We start from the raw sequence: 22,024 nt of genomic DNA on the forward strand, positions 1-22,024 counted from the left end.
GCTCTGACCTGCTGGGTGGGAGCTTGTGCCGCTCGGGTGGGAGGCGCGTGTCTTCACGAGGGCGGCTCTGGTTCTGGTTCCTCCACTCTGTGCTTCCTTGTGGAAGACTCACTGCTACCAAGACGTGAGCTTCAGTCTTCAGTAGGAAGTGCAGAAAATGAGATACACTGCAGACTGAGGCTTTTCAAGGTATACTTCCAGACCGTGTTTAAACATTAGCTTTTTCTTCAGTAGGAATGAACCAGTTAGCCCAACCGTTGCCTCCTCTGCTTTTTGGAAAATTTACTCTCTTAGGTGTGGCAGCCTACTGCTCTGCACGCCTCCTTATGAAGGATTATTTAAAGATTTTAGCCTTTATAATTTGTGTAAAAACTTGCTACTTTTGCCCTTCTGTCCCCTTCAGCACACCCTCTCCCCCAGTTGTATACTTGTCCACCTCCTTAATACCTGGAAAGGTAATAACAAAATTAACTCCTGTGCTGTCAAGTTTTCTACTAAAAATATTATGTAAAATGATAAATGATTGAAAGACAAGTCTTCTTCCCTTTTTCGTTTCCTCCTTTCCTGCTTCCTCAGACCTTTTCTCCTAGTTCACAAGGCCAGTTCTGGTTCTGGCCTTCTTGATTTCTAAAAATGAGCAGAATTTGTAAATATTAAGAGTTACATATGTATCATTTATAATAATTTACATAATTCTTTTAAATAATGTCAAAGAAGACTGGACTAGAACACAATTTCATTCTGAATGTTTCCTGGAAGTCCTGTGCATCATATTGGGGGAACAGTGACAGACAGAACCCGCTTGCATTTGACAGCGACTCGGGTGCAGGGCCTCCCCCCGGAAGGAGCCCTCGCCCAACTTCTCACTCGCTGCTCCTTATCCCCTTCTCCCTGGTGAATGACAGGGCTTTCTCGGCCTGCTCCAGCGACAGAGACCAGTTCATGTGCTGGTCTGCGCATTAAATTATGCAGTGGCTACTTTTGTCACTTTTAAGTAGTCTACTTTAGTAGTTAGATATTAAAATTATTAGTTTCTGAAATGCTGAGGAAAATGAGTTCCACTTGCACGGGAAGGCGACGGGCTGCAGCGCAGCAGAAGGGGCCTCCAGCGCCAGGCCTGCCACACTGCCAAGCCTTCTCTTCCTCACACAGGGTGGCAGAAGTCAGAGTTAGTGGTCGCCATCCCTGACTGCACCGGTGCTCAGTGCTGGTGTGTGGCTGTCAGCCTGCTGACTCCTCACAGCAGGCCCACGACTGTGCGAGCCCCGTTTTACAGACAAGGAAATGGCATGTAGCTTGGCTCAGGGTCAGACAACTAGCAGCAGAGCTAGACTGTGAATCCAAACCGTCTGCACGTTGCTGTATGCCGGACACGCTGACCTCTCTGCAGTGGGCTCTGTGCTCTGTGTGTTGTGCACTGTGTTCTCTGTACCTTGTCCTCTAGAGCTAGACGCCATGCCCTGCACTCGGCGCTGCCACATTCCTTTCACTGCCTTCCCGTCCAGACTTGAGCTGTGAGTAACTAGATCAGCTTTATCAGAGGGAATGTAGCCCAGACTCTTTGTGTCCATGTTCATATGTGTATAGAGTATTAGCTATTTTTATTTTTCAATCAAACCATTTTCAGATCTTACAGCCGTATCTTCATAAGGCTTTGTGCACCCCCTCGCTGTGAGCTGCTGACCACTAGCTCTTTAGAGGCTGAGAAGTGAAGCTGGCTTCTCTGGGCCTCTGGAGAATAAAGAGGTGGGAGTCCGTTACCGATGGGATTTCTTCCAGCTCTAAATTTTAATCTACAAATGTGAACATACAGTTACTCATTTGAAGGTTTTGCTCGAACCTGACATAATCTAATAGAAGTGTTTTGTGTGCGTAGGCGGGACGGTGTCTGTCCTCTGCGTCGTATTTGTTCGACATAGAAATGCCAGGTCTCCTTGGGTGTGGTTCCAAGTGCAGGTACTTGGAAAAGTGCATTTGGTCCACTGATTACCTTTCTGGGCTCAAGAAAGGATAAGCTCTCACCTTTGTTTTACCAGATGTAACTACCCCTGAATGTCCAAAGAATGCTGTGGAATCATCAATGGTGAATGGAGGTGTAACGTCACAATCAAAAGAAGGTGGGTCGGGTGCCCGGCCGCAGGTGCCTGTGCAGCGGAAGAAGCTCCTCAAAGCTCCCACGCTGGCGGAGCTGGACAGCTCTGACTCCGAGGTGAGGCCCCAGGCTCAGGGTGCGGGCGCCCTCTGGCCTAGTTTACTGGTCTTGGTGCTCCATCTCTTCTCTCGCTCCCATTTTCCAGTCAGTAAAGTTAGGGCTGAAATTGACTTGTTCGGCAGGAAATGAAACAGTGGGTTACTCACTGTTACTTAATACAGGCCAGTGTAGTGACTATAGTTTAAAAAATAGATTAAGAACTCTGTATATTCTTAGATTGTAGTGGGGTTGAAGTCAGTCAGCAACTTTCAAACCTGTATTATCCTAAATACCTTTCCCTTTGTTTAGGTGAAGGAAAAAGAAAAAACGTATTTCTATGGAGCTTTCCCTCTCTAAACACACCCCCACCCCCACATCCCCCCATCCTAAAGCTTGTTCTTTCTGTAACGCAACAGACAAGCCTCTGAAGAGCACACTGTGCTGGTTTCCCACAGGGCCTTCCATGACCCCTAATCCAGCAGTATCAGTAATAACAGGTTTGCTGCTGAACATCTTTTGAATGTTGAAAATAATAAAGAAATGCCCCTGTTACTGCCCGACTTCAGTGCGTGCTCACTCTCATCTGTCATATCTCACCTATCTTCCTAGCTTCCCCACTTCCATCTTGCAGATACCACCAGTCTTTGTCACTTCTCCTTGGAACCTTTGAAGGCTCCCTGCCACTTACAGGATTAAGTTCATACCCCTAAGAAGCGTCAGAGCTGTGCACTCCAGGGCCTGCAACCCTACTCCGTGCCTCGGTTTACCTTTCAGCCCTACCTGGCCCCTGTTCTTTCCTGTTCAGCCCTCATTCCTCCGCTTTGTGCATCTGCGTCTGCAGCCTGCCCAGCCCAGCTCTGCTTTTCCCCGACACCAGTGACCCAGCAAGACTCTTTCTCTGTGATTCCATCATAACCTTCCCATTGGCCTGTTATGTTAGAGCGCGTGACCCTTTATAATAGAATTATCCACTCATCAGATAATAAATAGTAGTAGTTAAGTAATAAGCATTAACTGCAAGCTTGAGTTGTTGTCTTTTAAAAGTTTCTAGCTGTTAAACTGGGCTAGTAGCAGTGACCCAGAGACCGTGCACCCTGCTTCCGGCCGTGGGGGTGAGCTGGCGCTGCTCGTGTTTCTTACTGCACAAAATAGCATGAGCATTTTCCAATCTGATTAGTCCTTTTCCAGCATGATGCCTAGTATTTGTGTGGTCTTCCATCATCATAATCTGCCATCTGTATTTAACCAGTCCCCCATTTTTGAACATTTAGGCCGTTCCCAGCTTTCCGTTACTCTAAATAACAATAGCGTTGTGAACATCCTCATGACACGTTTTTGCTTTGAATTATTCTTCAGAATATTTCTGGAAGAGTGTTGGCTAGGTGAGAGAATGTACATTTTTATAGATTTTGATACATGCTTGCCAAGTTCCTCAAAGAAAGCTGTAGTGCCTACTTTTTATTGCACTAACTCTGTGCTGAACTCTAGGTGTTACAAGTTCATGTCTTCGCAAAGACCCTTGAAGCAGCTATATGCCCCTTTTATATAAAAGATAAGGAAACAGACGCACAGAAAGGTTTTATCTTTGAACTTTGACTGTTAAAGAGCTAGCAAATCACACAGTCGGATTTGAACCCCAAGCCTAACCTCAAAGCCTGCATATCGCATAAACTTTCTAGTATTCCAACTAGCAGCAATGGAGAATGCCCGAGTGAAAATAATTGACACTGGAGGGGGCCTTTGAAATCCTGTTCAGCATCATTACTTTTCGGTGAGAACACGAGCCCCTGGCAGAGAGAGAGACCTTAAAACCTCCCAGTAGCAGGGTCCCTGCGGATTTTTCCATCTTTTTTCCATCTTTTTTCCCTCTTCCTAGAACTTTAATTTCACTGCTTCTTGCTTATCTTCAGTAACCTCTGCTAGCCTATCCCAGGTAACATTTTAAACATCGAGATAAGCTTTGGTTGGAGCCATATGAAAGCTCTCAGTCAGAAAGCTGAGCAGATGAGCTGTGGCTGAGCCTCCACTGGGCTTCGTTTTGGGAGAAGGAGGCTTTCCTTCCTGTTACGTGAGTGAGGTGCCCAGGCTGTGTCTGAGGTGATGCTGGCAACCCTCAGTGACGGTGCCGCCCTGGGAGCAAAGCCACGGGACTTCTGACGGTGACCTCTGTGCAGCCCAGACCTGGTTAAGAGTCACTGGTCAGGACAGAACTAGAAAAGGCCTAACTTAGTGAGTGTCGGAGACTAGTAACTGGGATCAGACAATACAAACAAGCATATTTCTACAGCCAGGCTGTGGAAATGGATGTTCCAGAGATGTCAGAGCCCCATCAAAGCCCCTCAGCCAGGCAGGCAATGTCTGGTCAGTGGGAGGAGACGTGGCAGGCAAGGTCCCTTCACTCCCTTCTGGGTGTCTCCGACTCCTCTGGGCCAGGAACTGAGCTTGAAAGTGGATACAGCTCCCTGAGGTGGGCATGCAGGGACGGGGGACCATCGACAGCTTCTGGGAGCAAGCCCCAAGAGGCCCTGAGCCACATCCCTGCCCCACAGTGGCCCTGTCCCCACGGCGGCCCTGCACACTGACCTGCGTCCGCCCTGCCTGCCCAGGACAGGTGCTTGGCTGTTCTCTGTGGGAGCAGCTCAGACCAGTAAGGAGGAGTGGAGTGCAAGGTGTGGGCAGGTCTCGGGCTTATGTGAAGTTCAGCTGTGAAAATGAGTGTGAGTGGGTGGGCTGAAGAACGTGATGGGGGAATGGTTTGCATCAGGGAAGCACCTGCTTCGTAATCACCGGCAAGTCCTGGGTATGACTTCTTTTCCTGTTCCTACAAGACACTCTTGGCCTCTGTGTCCTTTTGACCTTCCGTAAGCAGAAGGGTATCGTGCGAGCTCTCGCTGGCTTTTCTCGTGACTGTGTGGCCTGAAGCATGTCTGGGGTGAGGCTTTGTGTACACTGCGTGGTTGGTTCTCGTGGTGAGAACCAAGAGTGCAGGGACCTTCTCTGCCTGCACTGTGTGGTTCACATGGCCTTCCTTCTTCTCCTGTTCCTTGGCCAGATCCTTTGTCGTGAAGCTTGTTTGAAATTAATGCTTTCAGCAGTATGTTATAGTTGAGGCCAGTTTTTAGTGAATGGCTAGTTCCTGAAGTTGCCTTACCTAAGTATGTCAGAGAATTCTCACTAACAGTTTATCTCACATAGTCATAGATTAATATATTAACCTAATTTTTTTCTTCTATATTTAAAAATATTTAGCAGTGTTCTATAGATATTGTGGAAGTAAGTTGTCCTCTGTTTAGTGTGTGTCCCTATCATGTGTAAATAGTAAGTTTTTCATGAATAAATACTGTGCTTCATTTTGGTGTAACCTAAAGCAAATTAAGGTCTCTTCTCACTGGTAATAGGAATTTGAATTTTCTTTGGTACAAGACAGACATTTTTCTAGACTCATAACTCATTTCATGAAATGTTTATTTTCATCCATTCATTCAGCTAATACTTACTCTTTTCTTGGCAAGTCTCGTCTTTGGTAACAACAATAAACAAGACACACTGCATGCACCCTAGTTGTTTTTCCAGTCTGTTACTTTCATACATGCGTGAAATACTCCACTAATAATTTAATCACCGTTTATTGTGTGCCAGGTAATGTGTTAAGCATTTTAAATGTATTATCGGATCTATCCTTGTAACAACCCTGTGGAAATCATGAAACTAAGATGACAAACTTGCCCAGTGTCACGTCACTCTAATAAGGGACGAAGCCGGGACACAAACCCAGATATGTCTGATTTTAGAGACCTTCTAGTTTGTCTCTAGCTTGGCTTGAACCTTCAACGTGACAGTTCGGCGCCTCGTGTTAAAATGCACGTCTGCCAGTAAGTCTGAGCAGGTAGCAGGAGAGCACTGGTGTCTGAGGATGCTCTGCCTGTGCCGTTCTCAGGAGGAAGCCCTGCCCCGGTCGGCCAGCAGCAGCGGCGCGTCTCCCCACTTCCCGGAGGGCCCATTCCTGGAGGCTGTGTCCATGAGGAAGGGTGAGTGTGTCAGGCACCTTACAACACACGTCTGACCTGAAGCGGGAACCCCAAAGTGCCTCCTGATGATTTGGGGTGACCCGTTAATCACAGAACTAGCCCTGGGATTTCACTAGTCAGGAGCAGAAATGCTCGGTTATTTTCCTACAATGACCTCAGAAGGTGGGGCTAGACTGGTGACTGTGTCCCAAATTCTCAACTTACAATAAATCAGTCACCTTTGGATTTACAAGCAATAGTTGTAGGGAACATGTCAACTGTGTGTAATTGTTAGATTAATTACCTCCTTATCTGATTTAAGCCAGAAGCCCTAAATAATCAGATTTGTTATCAGCCCCCGCCCCCCACATATCCTTACCCACACATGTGTAGATAGTAAAAACACCTTTATAAGTCTTGAGACAATAGGTTCTGAACACAGAATCTAAAGGTAAGTGATTTCTTAAAATACTGTTAAGTAATCTTTTCATTTATGAGATTATTACAAAGGATTAAAAATTACATATTAAGGGGGAGGATCCTGGGAAGAAGGCAGAGTAGGAGCACCAGAAATTGGTCTTTGAACTTAGACAGTAACTGTACTGGCAGAGTCTATCTGATGGAACGATTTTTGCAACTCTTTGAGTCTGTTGAATGTTTACAACTTTCAGGGGAGACTTGGATGCTAAATTGTGGTTCGTTTCAGTAGATTTCAGCTCTTAGCTCAGTGGTGGCTACATCACCCCGCCAGCCACATGCCAGTGCTGTGTGCTGTTCTTGGAACAGCCTGCAGGAGCCGGGCCGGGCCGGGCCAGGAGGAGCCTGTCCTCTGGGCCCTGAGGGCCGATGACCACGCCTGGTTGCAGAGGCGCAGGCAGAGGCTGGCAGGCGTTGTTGTTGCACTGCCACCAGCCCCGGCCTCTCCTCTAGCTGAAGTGGTGCCTTTCCCCCAACCCCTTACCTTTTCACTTCTCCCCTTTTGGAGAGCAAAAACACAAGAACATTCAAAAGATGACTGCATCTACAGGCAAAGTTAGACAGGGACTCTGAGTGCCCGGGGGCGGCTCCTGAAAGACCCGAGGAGGTGCTGGGTTGCCCCTCAAGCTGATGTTCAGCACAGAAACGGCCTGCGACAGTTACAGAAAACAACGGAAGACAGCAAGCCCTGGGGGAGGGGGAGCGTCGGACTTCCAGAGTTAACGCAGCGTGAGATTCCAGTGTCCAGTGTTCAGCGCACAAGCACGAGGCATATAAAGAAATGGGAAAGCAGGGCCCATGCAGAAGGAAAAAGTAAGTAACCAGGACCCGTCCCAGAAAAGGCCTGATGATAGACACAGTAGACAAAGACATTAAAAGAGCCATTTTATTAAAGCATAGTATTTTACACCAACTACAGTTCAGTTTTAAAGAAAGAACTGCTTAGGAAGTAAGCACGGGAGTGAAGTCCTTGCTCACCGAAAACCGCAGAACGTCGCGGAGAGAAACAAAGGAGGCAGACAGATGGGAGCACATCTCGTGCACGGATTGAATGCCTCAGTGTTGAAATGTCAGCACTGCCCAAAGCGCTCTGCAGGTTTAGTGCAGTCCCTGTTCCAGTACCAGTGGCATTGTTTGCAGAAGTAGGAAGACCCATCCTAAATTCACACAGAATCTCAAGGGACTCTGAATATCCAAAACAGTCTTGAAAAAGAACAGAGCTGGGGGACTCACACTTCGTGATTTCAAACCTTACTACCAAGCTGCAGTCATCAAAGCAGCATGGTGCTGGCAGAGGACAGACATATAGGTCAGTGGAATAGAATGCAGAGCCCAGAGTAAACCCTCACAAAACAGATGGTTTCTCACAGGTGTGCCAGGGCTGTTCGGTGCAGAAGGAACAGTCTTCTCAACAATTGGCCCTGGGAAAACTGGATATCTGCATGCGAAAGAGTGAAGGTAGACCCTCACCTTACACTATATACGAAAATTAACTCAGAGTCAACAGAGGACCTAAGTAAGATCTACAGTAATAAAACTTAGAAGAAAACATAGGACAAAAGCTTCACAACATTGGATTTGGCAGTGATTTCTTGGATGTGACACCAGAAGCACAGATAACAAAAGAAAAACTGGACAAATTGAAGTTCATGAAAAGTAAGAACTTTGTGCATAAAAAAACACTATCAGCAGAGAAGAAAAGCAACCCACAGAATGGGAGAAAACACTTGCAAATCACGTCTGCTGACGCGTTTATAACCACAACATAGAAACTGTAGGAGCCGACCTTCGCTGTTACCTGTAATTGGTACCGGACCGAGCCCATTAAATTTATAGAGACAGTCAAGTCACATGATAGATTTCTGTACCTGTTCTTGATCACGGAAGTTGTGCCCTTTGTTTTCCCTCAGTGATCTCTAGCTAGGACAGTCCCGGTAGGAGGGCCACCCGTTACCTCTGTGCGTTCGCTGTTCCCGCCGGCGGCCCTGAGGCAGCCTGACTAAGCGCTGAGTAGCGCTCTGACGGCACAGTTCACTCCCGACGTCCCCCTCATGTTTCAGAGTGTGAATCGTACCTGGACACTCTCCTTTACTAGGCAGAGGGGCACTGGTAGACTATTCAGACATCAAAGCTGGAATTCGATTTTTGAAATTTAAATACAGCCTAATTCAAACCTGGGGATAAAATGTCTTGATCCACATCAAGAAGGAAGAGGTTTCCTATTTTATTTTAAAAAGGAGAATGTAAGCGGAGGGTGCACTTGAGAATTTGGGTGTGAGTCTGTAATTTTTACATGGTTTTAAAATAAAGCTCAAGATCTATTCCTTGAAATTTTTTTTTCCTTAAAATTGTTGAATACAAGGCTTTTGCTACCCCCTGATCTTTTTAATTTAAAAATTTTAGAATAAAGCCTGAGACTCTTCAACTGCAAAATTTTGTGGAAAATAGCATGTGATTTGTATGTACAAACCTGAGACCGTATTTATATTGTATTTTATGCATGAATTTGAATGAATATTAAAAACAGTTCTTTTCCTTTTTCCTTGCTATTTCTGCAGCAAGATTGTCTTACAAAGATTCTTCTGTAGCAGTCCTTACACTGTCCCTCTAAGGGCCTCTGACCCCAATATACCTCTCCAGCGAGACAAACACCTGATTTCTGAATGCAGTGTTTGTCACAGGTGATGTGAAATCTGAGGTTTTTGTTGTGGGAGTTGATCTCAGTTTGGTTAATTGCATTTCCTTAGCCCCTCCACAGTTCTTGCCCATGTCCTCCACGCCCCAGCCAGAGAGACGGCCGCCACCCCAGAGACGACACTCCATTGAAAAGGAGACGCCTACCACTGTGAGGCAGTTCCTGCCTCCGTCCAGGCAGAGCTCCCGCTCGCTCGTAAGTAACGGACTCACGGGCACTGCACGATAGCTTGCCATCAGTTAGAGGGTCTTGAATCGTTAGCTTTCTTGAGAAGCTTCCGAAAGCTGCAGTGAACTTAAATAACCTTACTTATTTCTAATAGCCAAAGAAAACCAACCCGAACAGTAACCCAAATGAAATCTGGCCATTATTTATTTGTTCAAGGTACTTTTTTCCCCAAAAGACTTATTAATGGTTAAAAGTATGGGTCTTTATTAAAGGAAGGCTTTCTTCCTTTCAGAGGACATTAAGACACTTAAAAATTGTTAAAAACTAAGCAAAAAACTTAGCCAAGTCTGACGACACTAGACTCTTTAGTTGGAGCAGAAGTACAAGGGGGAGAACTTTGATCCGTGAAAATCCTTTGCTCATTGTTTCCAAGTGCATTTTATGATCCTGGAGCCAAAGCTTCTGTTTGGATGGGTTGACGGTTTTTGCTGTTTTCCAGAGACTTCCAGGTTCATGTGGTGGCTACTCATTCCTCAGACAGTGGGATGTAGTACCGAGACCCTTCCAGGAGGAAGGGCTGGATTTACCAGCCCGAGGAAGTCTGCAGAGATTCCTTTTGTCCCACTTGACTTCCAGTATGTTTGTAGGCGAGATGTAAGGCCTCCGTCAGTAATTCTGCCGGCAGCTAGCCCAGTGTCTAGCGTTTCTTCAGACACTCAGGAGTGAAATGCTGGACTGCGTGTGGTCGACTTGTTCAGGCTGCAGTGATGCAGCAGGGACTCGGTGAAGCAGTAACAGGTCCTCCCTCCAGGCACAGGGAGGTGGTGTGGAGGGACGGGTTCGAGCTGAGCTCGCAGTGTTAAAGTGTGACCAGTCGTCTCTACTTCCAGATAATGCCACCGAAGGGCTAATGATTTTGTAGCGATTCCTATTGGATTTCTCCAGCCCCTAAATAATCACCAAATCCTGATACGTGTTGGACTACAGCTGAAAAACAGAACTCTGACCAGAGAGGTTCAAAACTTTGCCATCCAAAGGTTTTTGTTAGTGTAAGCTTATTTGCAAAATACAGTTATTGTCACAACTTAAAAAGATGTAAGAGGGAGCTTTTTTATGATTTTTTCCCACAGGTCCGGTACTTAGGACATTGTTTTCTTCACACAGCTTTCCCTGACAGTCGGTTTATCTTTCAGCTGTGTGCCGGGCCTCGTGATCACGTGACATCGTTGTTGAGACTAGACTTGAATGAAATTTTAAAATTATCAGTGTGAAGAAACTGTCAGATCAACTGCAGGAGCTTTTGGCTTGTGAATAGAAGCGTTACCCAGGAAGACACCCCCCCCCATCGGGCTCGCGAGGTGTACTTCCTGGTGAGGGGAGCGCAGGGGGTGCTCGGTCAGGATGTGAGTTGTTTTTGTGGAGGAGGAGAGCGAGATAAAACCAGTGTGCAGTCACGGAGCGGGTCTGTGAGCCTGCAGTGGGGCCTGTGGTCAGTGCTGGGGGCTCCGGATCCACGCAGGACTAGGCCCCCTGCAGTGCCTCCAGGTGGAAGTCAGGACTTTTCTTGCCAGACTTCTCTTGGGGATCCATAAAGTCACTACTTTCCTGGTGGTGTCCTCTAGCTTGGTAAGTATTGTTTTTAAAAGTATGATCGTTTAAAATGTTATCTGTACTTTAGAAAACATGGAATCACTTTGTATTTATAACCCCGCCACTAAAAATGGCAGAAATGTCTTTGTTATTCCTCATTGCATTTTTATTGTATGTCCCTCCCTTTCCTTCAGATGTTGAAAGTGCAGTTTTTTTTTTCAGCATTTGGTCAAATGGTTGAGGGTGCTCGCCATCGAGTGAGGATGGCTTGTCTTTAAGGACCTTCTGGGGCGGGGGCAGGAGGCAGCTGCTTGGTGTACACCCCCTCGCTTTCTGCGGTTGCCCCGCCCTGCGCCCCGGCGAGCCCCGAGTGGGAGACTCAGTGCTCACAGCACAGCCGAGTTATAGAAGTTGGGTCTTTGCTGTGTGAACGCTGAGTCTCTAGGCATGACTTCACGGTCTGATTCCTGATTGATACATGCGGATACAGACGGACACGCGTGTGGAATCTACCGTTCATGTCCTCGTGGTGGTTTTGTTCTGTTTTGTTATTCTTCCGTGCTCTGTGATCACTGTTGGCAGGTCACTCACGTTGAGCATCGTTTTCTCCTTTCTTTTCCCCGCCGTCGTCCTCTCCCTTCTGTGTTGTTCAGGTTCCTGGGGTGACCAGAGCGTGGCCAAGGACGCCTTTCCGACCACTTTTCTCTGCCATACAAACAGCTTCTCTGCTCAGCTCTCATCCTTTGGAGGCAGCCGTGTTGGGGGTAGCAGGGGCTGTGTATTATCTGTGTGAGAGAGCTTTTACCAGCAGGTGGAGATCCGCAAAGGTTGGCCTCTTTCTGCTGGTTCTGGAATCATTTTCCTCTCTCTCTCTTTGGCAGTGATACCTCAGCCGCTGCACTCTGCAAAGATTAACAGCTTAAATGGACACTTGCTTCTGACTGTTGATTCCAATCTTTGGTAGGATGTGTGGGTCACACGTGATCCCGATTGACAGGGCAGTAGCTGAAAGGACAACAAACTCAGAATGCAGCATCGGATTAGAGCGGCCTGATGGAACAGCGGAAGGGGTGCCGTCCCCCGTCAGGGTCAGGGCGTGTCCCCCCCAACGCCAGGCCTCCCCACCCTCAGGAGAGCGCGTGCTCGCACACCCAGCTGCCAGGCCTGCGGCCGCGGGGGACCCGCTCTCTCCTCCGGCAGCTTTAAAGCTGTGTTGTGATGGTCAGGATGCTACGTGGTTTTCGTGAAAACCCACTCTGCTTCTCTGTAGAGAGAAATCTGAAGTTGTCTTTTTATTGATGTGGTTATTTACAATACTTTAAAATTCTCATTTAGCATTTTTTTTGAGATTTTCGTACAGAATATATCTTTTAAAGAAAGCATAGTAATTCCGAAGCCTCAGTGGAATAAAAAGCCCCCGAACTGTACTGAGGCCCCCCTGCCCCGGGGCACGCGCTGCCGCCCCCCAGACCCTCCCAGCACGTGAGCCGGCAGCTGCTTCCCTCGTTCCTCTCTATGGCTGTCCTGGTGAGGAAAAGAGGCTCCGAATGTAAATGAGGCACAACACGTTCCGTTCTGTTTGCTGTGAAATGCAGGATGAATCTTCATTCTTTTCTCATTTCAGATCTGGCCACGTGAGCACGTGGCCAGGCACTGGGGTGGCACTTTAACTCCTGCCCCTCCTCCTGCTGTTTCTGAAAATCTGCCAGCATTTTAAATTTAGTTGTCCCCAGTTTGTATATTAAGTCTACACGTGACTTTAGACAAAGAATTCACTTTGAGTTTTAAAGTTGAACTTGAAAAAAGAAAATTGTAATTAAATTTAATATTTGCATTTTTATTTGAATCTGCCTTCCTTTTCTTTATTAAAAACTCATGAAAACCAATAGTTGTTTGGATAATTTTCAGATATCTGCTGTTGATTAATGAAGTTTTTGCTCATTGAGAACTCTGTATAAAATGTGGCTGTTTCCCTTTCCGGGGCTCAGTAACCAGATTGTACATCACGCTCAGGTCTGTGCTGCCTAACTCGGATTCCTACTGAATGGCAGATACAACCAGAATGTTAACCAGAACTCGGCGATGTTAGTGACACACACAAAAGCAAGTTCTGAAGGCACATCTGCTCCTGTAGCGTATGGTAACCTTTGTTAACACTCTCTAAGATTTAGCTCCCTTTCCTGAACTTGGGAGTCATGTGGACGCACAGAGCAGCCAGAGAGTCAGAGCTGGGCTGCCTGGAGCCTGGAGTCCACGCCCAGCCGAGACAGGGGGGTGCGCCGGCCCAGTAACGACGGGGCGGACCCTGCGTGCGCTCGCGTTTGGAGCGTCAGCATCTCAGCAGGACCTGCTGAGGTTTGGTTTGGCTTTGGGGATGTCGAATTAATGTTTTTTGTCAGTTGAAAAAATAATGAAAACTATTGTAGTAACCACTTACTACTTTTTTTCATGTTGCATTAAAGTTTTGTTGTCCTTGAGAAAACACCAGAATTAAACATTAGCATTTGACCTGATGGAACGTACTTTATGAAACGGTAATCTGCTTCAAATTTGAAAAAAGAACAAGAGCACAAACAAACAAAATCCACAGTGTCTTATAACATCCAGTGAAGCCCTGGATTTGTGCACGGTTCAAAGCTCTAACCCTTTAGTGACCTGCGACCAGGCGAGGGGCTGCAGGCTGCCGGGTTTGTGCTGTGTGCTGGTGCCCCGCCATGGGAGGAAGGGTTCCCGTGGGCCAAAATGCCCACCTGCGCAAGCCTAGGGAGGTGGTCATGAGCCGTCTCCCTGTGTGCACAGCAGCACCTCTCAGGTGGTGCCCATCTGGTTCCTTGCTGGATCCATACGTAGCCTGTCCCAGCTCAGCCGCTTGTCACATGGTGAGCCATCAGAAGATGCAGCGCAGTCCCGCTCGTCACTGGTGGATAAAAATGAGCGCAGGGAAACTGCTCGTGGAGCATGTTACAGGCTGAGAGCAGTCGTTCAGACGTGCGCAGCCGACGGTGCTGTCGTGCACAGTCAAGTCCAGGGGCGAGCCTCGTTCCCAGTGGACGCCACGCTTCTCTCAGGGTTGAGCAAAGCACAGTAAGTGCTGGACACGTCAGCTTCATCCTGTTGTCTTTGAAAGCTCTTCCCATTGAAAGAAAAAACGATGTGATGGTGGTTTTGTCAAGTGTTTCAGACATCCTGGAGCACACGTTATACTCTTCCCGAGCATACTGTCCCCCCACCCTCCAAATTATAAGCTTTTCATCTTAAAAATTCAATTGCAGGACCTTTTCCAAAACATTTTTAGTAAATTTAACATTCCCTAATTCAGCTTGAAGAGAGATGGCTTTAAATTGATCATTAGGAAGAAGCAGTAGTTCTGCAGACTACTTTTTTTAGTAAATGCTAATGTTTGTCAAGTTTGCAAGCTAGATTTGTTTTTGTTTTTCTCTGATTGAAAGACAGAACTGAATGTTAAAACTGTAAACTGACAGCATTCATAGTCCTGTGCTCTGTCGTTTGGCTTGTGTGACCCCAGAATGCCTGGGAGCAGCGCTGTTGCGTGTGTGGGAGTGAACTGCAGTGTGTGCACCGAGAACACTGGGTTCGTGTCACTGCACCACAGTGGCCCTTGTGACGCCTGGCAGGGTGCGAGCGCCCAGGCCAGTTCTGTCTTTCTGTCGGACGCACCACCAATCAACGCAGGGCCGGGGCGGGGGGGGGGGGGGCAGGCGGTGGGAGGCTCTTTACTCAGTGGGTCAGTTACACCCGCATCTTCCTCGGCTGTCACTGGGGAGCTGTTAACCTAGGACAGCCAACCTGAGTTTCCCTGTCAAAGTCTCCTGAGCGTCTCCACGTCGCTCCAGTGCTGGCTGTGTGTTGCGCAGCTGTGTTAAGAGGAGTAACAGGCCTGGAGAGTGTGGGCCGGCCTGTGGCGGTTCCCTCCGGCTGCAGACTGCACCAGTAAATACTTCCACGTTCCGGTTCCACTTGCAGCACTAGGATTTTTCAGGGTGTGCCGATGTAACTTACCACTAAGTAACGCTTCTCAGATCAGTTACTAACCACCTTCTTCGGGCTGCTCTGGGCACCACAGGTCAGTTTTACAAACGGCACCAATGTTGTAGATTCGCTATTTATTATTAGCAGATACATACAACACAGAGATAACGTCTGTGTAGTCGTAGGAGAAACCTGACGTAAATCTGGTTTGGAGCAGCAAAATTTTTTCCCACGATTTTGGTGCAGAGACACACAGCTCCACGTACTGACCTAGAGATACCTGAGGCAAAACGTCTGAGCAAACGTGAGGAACTTCTACTGGTCAGAGATTTCAGTCAGCTCCAGGTTTCACGTGGTCCCCGAAGTCCCCTGTTGTCTGTCGCTGTCTTGGTGAAGCGAGGGGCGATGTGGTCCCCAGAGTGTGCCAGCCCTGCTCATGGTGGTGGGAACCCTCTTCTCTTCTCTGAAGCTACTAACAGGTGACAGATCTGATGGGAGGTGTCCCCGTGCCGAGGGGGAGTTTCTCGCTCATGTGGAGTCTTGAATTTCAGGAGGAGTTCTGCTACCCGGTGGAGTGCCTGGCGCTCACGGTGGAGGAGGTGATGCACATTCGTCAAGTCCTGGTGAAGGCAGAGCTGGAAAAGTACCAGCAGTACAGGGACATCTACACCGCTCTGAAGAAAGGAAAGGTAGCGTGTCGGCCGTGGGGCCGCGGCCAGTGCAGGCGTGCCCCCTGCGGGCGCTGTCTGCTAGCCGGCGGGGCCGGGCTCTGAGGGGCTCTAGGGGATGAGAGGCTTACTCTCCGGCAGGCAGGCCCACAAAAGCGAGTATTTTTATTTCTCCCCTGGACAGTGAAAACTGGAAGGTTTAAGCCACCATCATAAATAACGGTATGCCTTCAGAAAGTGTCTTGCTTGCCCTTAGTTGTTACACTGTTAAAGGATTTGTAAAGAAAATGTATTTTGAGAAACAGGAGACTTTTTCAGAACCGCCTTCTGATTGCTTCCATGATGGTGAGACTCAGGTGACTCTACCTGTAAAAGTAGAATTATAACCAAAACCAGAGCCCAATTGTAATTATCACAGAGCCAGACTTAAGAGAAGGGTCTGTAAGTCCTCTCCCTTTGTCTGCTGAACTTCCCCACATACAACTTGCAGGTCTGGGACTCAGCTGTTGGCCTTGCTTTTCTCTCCTTTTAAACCTGTATTTTTAGCTCTGCTTTTGTTGCCGAACCAGGAGGTTCTCCTTCTTCACCTGGTCTCACACCTGCCAGTTCTGCAAGAGGTAAGGCCTCCTGTGACGGTGACGGTGGTGCTGCCATCGTCCTGCTGTTCTCATGGGGACGGTGTTGGGAACGGGCCAGTCTGTCACCCTGCTGTGCTGTGTTTGTGTGTTAGAGACACTGATTTTTTTCACGAGTGGCGTGAACAGTTGTTTGATACTGAGCCTGGAAAGTGTTTTTATGCGTGTATTTCTTCTGTGTATCCAAGATAGCTCTACTAATTATATGTCACGTTTGAACAGAAAGCAATAGATGTGACTGTTATGTGATCCCAGGATAGACAAGTAAGAGAAGTCCAGACACATGTCAGCTCTGCCTCCAGAGGGGACACAGTGTCAGAGCTAGGCTTGGCAGGCCGGCTGTCTTCTCGGCAGTCCACGTCGTACAGTCCGTTACACCCGGACAGAAGGCCCAGAGCGTTCGGGCCATTACTGTAGAATTCCCGACCGCGCAGCCCCGGCTTCTCTAGCTCTGCAGTCGCGTCTGTGTCGTGCTGGTAACACTTGTGATTTTGTGTGCAGGCCCGTGTGCTCGCAGTGCTGCAAAAAGGTAAGCAGGCCCCGACACTCCCCCTTGTGTCGAATTCAGAGACTCGGCCTCCAGCCGCGCTGCTCATTCTATTTTATTTGGGTAACAGATGCGGCTGCCCTCCAAGCCATACTCCACCCTTCCCATCTTCTCGCTGGGACCTTCAGCCTTGCGAAGAGGGGAAAGTTGTGTGAGGCCAGAGAAGCCCCCTGCTGGCCACCATCGGCCACTTCAGAGCATTGCCAGGTGGGCAGGGCCTGGGTCTCCTGAACATCCTTTGTGGAGGAGGACTGTGGTGATGTGGTGGGGTTTTGGCTCGAAGGGGTTTGGGTGGGGTTGGGTGGGTTGGCTCCTTGGTTTTAACATAGCTTTGACTTGCACACAGATCTCCAAACTTGCCAGAGGTAGCGTGCTAAGGGATAATGGCTAGGTCCTTGAAAGATACTTAATGTCATAGTTAAACTTTTTTTCTACTTTGGAAATAATTACTTCAATGTATCCTTTAAAAGTCATCTTTAAAACTGACCTTGTTTCCAGTGGAGTTGAAAACTTTAACGTTAACAGTCTAATGTTTCTTTCCTTCTTTAGTTTAAAAAGAAAATCTGTTTAATCCCGTGTGTGCAGTAGTCTGCAGAAGCTGCAGCTTACTTTACTACTGCAGAGGCAGAAATAAAGCTGTGTGCCAGGAGCTGGCAATTTAAATAAAGCATGTGCCTGAGTATCAATCACTTTGCGTTTAGTGCAGAGTAAGGTTAGTGTTGGTCCTTCAGGAAGACAGGGAGGGGTCAGGCCAGCTCAAGTCACACGCTGGCAGGGCCGAGAGGGTTGGGGTTTTATGCACTGGCCCCCCTCTCCCCGTTCTGGGAGGGACACTGGCCTTGGTGCCAAATGCTGGACAGTGGCCACTGCTGCGTGTCAAGGCCTGTGGGCAGTGAGGCAGGGAAGCTGTGATCCCAACAAGAAACTCATGCCCCTGGCCCCAGACTCCGCTGGGACGTTGCTGCCCCAGCAGGACCTCTGACCGTGGCTGTGTCCCTGGGCTCAGGGCCCGCAGGTCTGATGTTCTCTGCTGTACTTACTCTGAGCCTACGTTCCTGTCTGGTTTAATTAAAATAGGAAATGAGTAGATGATTCCTAGTTGTTTCCAAAAGTGACCAGAAACACTTGCTGTGATGTTGGTCTAGTTAACTCCAGCTCTGGGGAATCCAAATAGCCAGTCACCCAGATACAGAGAATCATTGTGAAGGGGTGGCTTTGATAAATACAAAAATGACAAGAAAGCTGGTCCAAAGACAATTTTCCCAGGTGTGTCATAGGATCAGGATAAACTTACTTCAGGTTCCTGTAGTCTGACCTGCCGTCTACAGCCGTGTTCAGTAGCCATGACACAGCGCCGTGGAGGAAGAACGCGAAGGTCTGCCTGCGTCATCAGCAGGCTGCCGGCAGCACGCACTTTACTTCATTTCAGCCGTTAGCGTTCAGGATCTCTATGTGCATAGTAATCAGGTGAATGAGCATCTGATTTCCAAAAATTCTAGATGGGTGCTAAGTTTTTAGTAGTATTATTTCTTAATAAAACATGCTTCTTGGTTTTTTAAAACTATTTTAAACATTGTTGCCAATTATAGCTTCCTCTTTAGAGGAGCATGACATGACTAAATCACTGGCTCATTCCATAATGATTTGGCAACAAGTTTACTTTTTCTGCTCGTATTTTCTTAGTATTACAGTAGAACTATAAGTAAACAATACTAGATGTTTGAAATGTTTGGGTTTTTTTTTTCCAGATTGTCCTCAAAATCTAAGTCTGTAGACAAATCAGATGAAGAACTACAGTTTCCCAAAGAGCTCACAGAGGACTGGAGCGCTATGGAGGTGTGTGTGGACTGCAGAAAGTTCATTTCAGAGATCATCAGCTCCAGCCGGCACAGCCTGGTGTTGGCCAACAAAAGAGCCCGATTGAAAAGGAAAACCCAGTCTTTCTATCTGTCCTCAGCAGGCGCCTCGGAGTACTGCCCGTCCGAGAGGACCATCAGTGAGATCTGAGCCACGCGCCATTCGGTGGCTGTGTGTTCAGAGGCGAGGTGCGCGCGGGAGGACGCTGAGCTGGCTGTCTCTGCTTGCCGCGGTCTTAGTTAGTGGGCTTGAGTTTGCCTAGGTCAGGTCTTTGCTGCAGGACACCGTTCCGCAGACTGAACGCTGTGTTCATACTGAGGACATGCGGCAGGCCAGCCGTTTGCTCGTCTGCGCTGGGGGAGGACAGTAGTTTGAAACTTGCCTTTGTGTGCGTGTTGGTTTGGAGGTCGAAACTTTTTCCTTTGTTCAGTTCTTTACTGTTCCTCAGATAATTTTCTGACTGAGGCAGAAAGCTTCTTGTGTGAGATACCAGTCTAACACAGGCGTCGACGTCAGCACAGCTCTGAGCAGTAAGTCACAGTGGCATTTCCACCCTACAGTGTTCCCACCTCGTGTACACAGTGATCTGGGCCCCGGAGGCTGGGCCCGGCAGCTGTTGCTCACAGCGCAAAACCTGCAAGGGTTTGTGCATGCCCTCAAACTGATGTTAAATTATTATTGCTCTGAGATAAAGACCATGGGGGGACCTTACGCCTGCACACCAGTACAGACACCTGACCGAGCTGCCCCCCGGTGGGTGACCACCACCTCCGCATGGCCTTGTTTGCCCCAGTGCAGCCGAGCAGTGTCTCCTGAGGTGTTTTTGTTGCTTACCTTGAATGTATTATGGTTACTAGTAGTTTTATAATGGAGGACGAAGAATTAAAGTTTTGTGGAGTTTTGGGGTAAAGGGAGGCTAAAAGTTTGTCCAGAAGCTGAGTTTTTCGGCTGACTGTGGAAAAGGCTGCCCACCGCGGGGAGTGAGCCAGAGCTCCCGTGTTTCCAAGCACGGTTTTCATAACTTTATAGTCTCGCCATCACAACTAACTTAAGCCACAATTTGGTACCTAAGGTCTCAAGCTGAAATTTATTTATTTTTATAAATGAATTTTAAAAGAAAAACTATTGTCTAGTTCTTTTAAAATTACAAGAAAATTAACCTGCATGTGATAGGCTTTTTGGATGCTTTTTGCACACGTTTCCCTTGAAAGCAACTTGAATGAGTAGGGTGGGGTTTGATGCGGGTAGTTTGGAGGGCAGCGTCGTCACCTGTAACTTCCCGGTTCCCTTGGCCCGTTGCGTGGGCGGTCTTGTATCACTTCATGTGCTTGGCAGTGAGCAGCCAGTCCAGCTGCCACTCATGCTGGGACGGCCAGCTCATGCCCGCGCACGGCGATGTCCTAAATCCCCGGGCACATCTGTGGCCGCAGGACGGCGGCCCTTCTTCATGCCACACCGAGACATAGTGACGTTTCTGCAGTAAATTCACAGTAATACCTCAAAACTGCTCTGGTAGTGGTTGTAGTGATTGAGATTTATAAATCAGTAACTGGCTTAAAATTACTCATACTGATAAAATAAACTTTACCAACTGACTGAAGTACTCCACGTTAACAGTTTGTATTCGCACATGGAAGTGGGCCGCAGGGAGCCCTTACCGATTATGGAGATGTTTGCATTGTTTTCGAGACTCTTCTTTGAGAGCTTTAAACATTACACTGAGTGACTCTCATTTATAAAATTTTGAGAGGGACGATTTGAACCCTAGGCCCCAGGTGGTTTGGCAGGAGCCACACGCTTCGAAGGCCCCGGCTGAGCCTCTGAACCAGCTGCCAGGAGGGGAGCGAGGGAAAGGAGCTGGTGTGTGCACACGTGCACAGACCTGGCCCAGAAAGCGGGCCTTTTAAAATAATGACTAGCTTACAGTTGTTGTTAAAACACAAGCAACTAAACTCCTGAGTGAGAATCCGGTCCACATTCACGAGGCAAACAGTCTTCGCCACCCCTTCCTCGGGTCTGTGATGTAGGGTAGCCAGTTGAGTGCCAGGAGCACCTCTCACCAGAGCCCTGGAAGGTGAATCCTTTCAGCAGCGCTGACGGGTTTGCCAAGTGCGCTGGGGAGTTTGAGTGGGTGGTAGGTCTCCTTGGGACAGTCTGCAGAAAATGGAGGAGAAAAGGGCACAGAACACAGCTGCTGTTGTGGACAGCAGGTCAGCATCACTTTCCGCTGCCAAAACAAATCCCTGCTCTGGGCCCTCCCTTCTTGGTGGCATGTCCCCAGCCCCGCAGCCAGATAAGGCACTTCCCAGAGGGTTGTCGATGGCAGCTTGTGGAGCGTGCTTACAGTCCTCAGCCTCGTGCGGTGATACCTTCGCAGCGTTCCTTTGTCCTGGTGTCCGCATGTACTTCTGGTCTGACAGCAACGAAAATGTCGTTGGCTGGCTGGTCTCGGTGGGAGCCCGGCGCACCCTGAAGTCCCTCCTGCGCGCACCCTGCCCTCCCACCCTCACTCCCTCTCAGCCTGTACCTCACGGACTCACCCTGCCAGGAGATCCCTGTTTCCTTTCTCACAGCTTAACTTTCTATCAGTGTCAGAACAGATGAGAATGTTTGTAAATACTGTAATATATTTATTAATATTTGAAAGGCATTCATTCATTCAGTGGACAGTGAGAATTAACTCTCCCAAGGCAAGTAAAGTTTAAATCAAGTAACTGATGTTTTACATCAACTTAGCAGTTTTATTAGATTTCAAGTCTTAATTAAGCCTTTGAAATTAAACCAGAAAGTTGTTATGTAGGAGTTTTTAAATGATCTTACGTTTCATGAAATCCCATAAACTTGCAAGCTCATACCATGTGATTTGCACCGTGAACTCATACCATGAAGTTTTTAAGGCTTTTATTTTTCTAACTGTGTTAATAAATGTAGGACTGGAGTTCAGGTGTCACAGAGGAAGCCTGACAAGTTTCAATGGTGTTGCTATTTGTTGAAGCAAGGTAGCAGACAGCTTTGCACAGGAGAACTGTTGAGGGCCTGTTTGTGGGGAATGTGTGTACTCTGACCTGGTTTCCTGTGTGTACGAAAGGCAAGGTGTTGCTGGCCTCCAGCATGACGTAACCGTTCTAGACCTTCTCCATTAGAGTCTTTTATTTTAAAACCGGGGGGAAAATAAATGACTTTCCATCATTCCTTCTGT

General features: G+C 47.9%; 1 protein-coding gene across 3 annotated transcripts in view; it reads left to right on the top strand.

Annotated features, from left to right (window-relative positions):
* The window catches only part of SPIRE1 (spire type actin nucleation factor 1), a 140,935-nt gene extending 118,921 nt beyond the window's left edge, over positions 1–22,014 (top strand). For 2 of the 3 annotated variants that reach the window (XM_032467188.1, XM_032467190.1), the window contains 9 exons: positions 2,037–2,209; positions 6,129–6,219; positions 9,423–9,565; positions 11,782–11,955; positions 15,670–15,807; positions 16,333–16,403; positions 16,923–16,950; positions 17,039–17,175; positions 18,717–22,014. In XM_032467188.1, coding sequence (XP_032323079.1) covers positions 2,037–2,209; positions 6,129–6,219; positions 9,423–9,565; positions 11,782–11,955; positions 15,670–15,807; positions 16,333–16,403; positions 16,923–16,950; positions 17,039–17,175; positions 18,717–18,975 — 1,214 coding nt within the window. In that variant the 3' untranslated portion in view covers positions 18,976–22,014. The remainder of the gene's footprint in view (positions 1–2,036; positions 2,210–6,128; positions 6,220–9,422; positions 9,566–11,781; positions 11,956–15,669; positions 15,808–16,332; positions 16,404–16,922; positions 16,951–17,038; positions 17,176–18,716) is intronic. The other variant, XM_032467189.1, reaches the window with a different exon arrangement.
* Positions 22,015–22,024: the final 10 nt, after the last annotated feature.

Source organism: Camelus ferus, chromosome 24 (assembly GCF_009834535.1).
Source record: "Camelus ferus isolate YT-003-E chromosome 24, BCGSAC_Cfer_1.0, whole genome shotgun sequence".
Lineage (NCBI taxonomy): Eukaryota > Metazoa > Chordata > Mammalia > Artiodactyla > Camelidae > Camelus > Camelus ferus.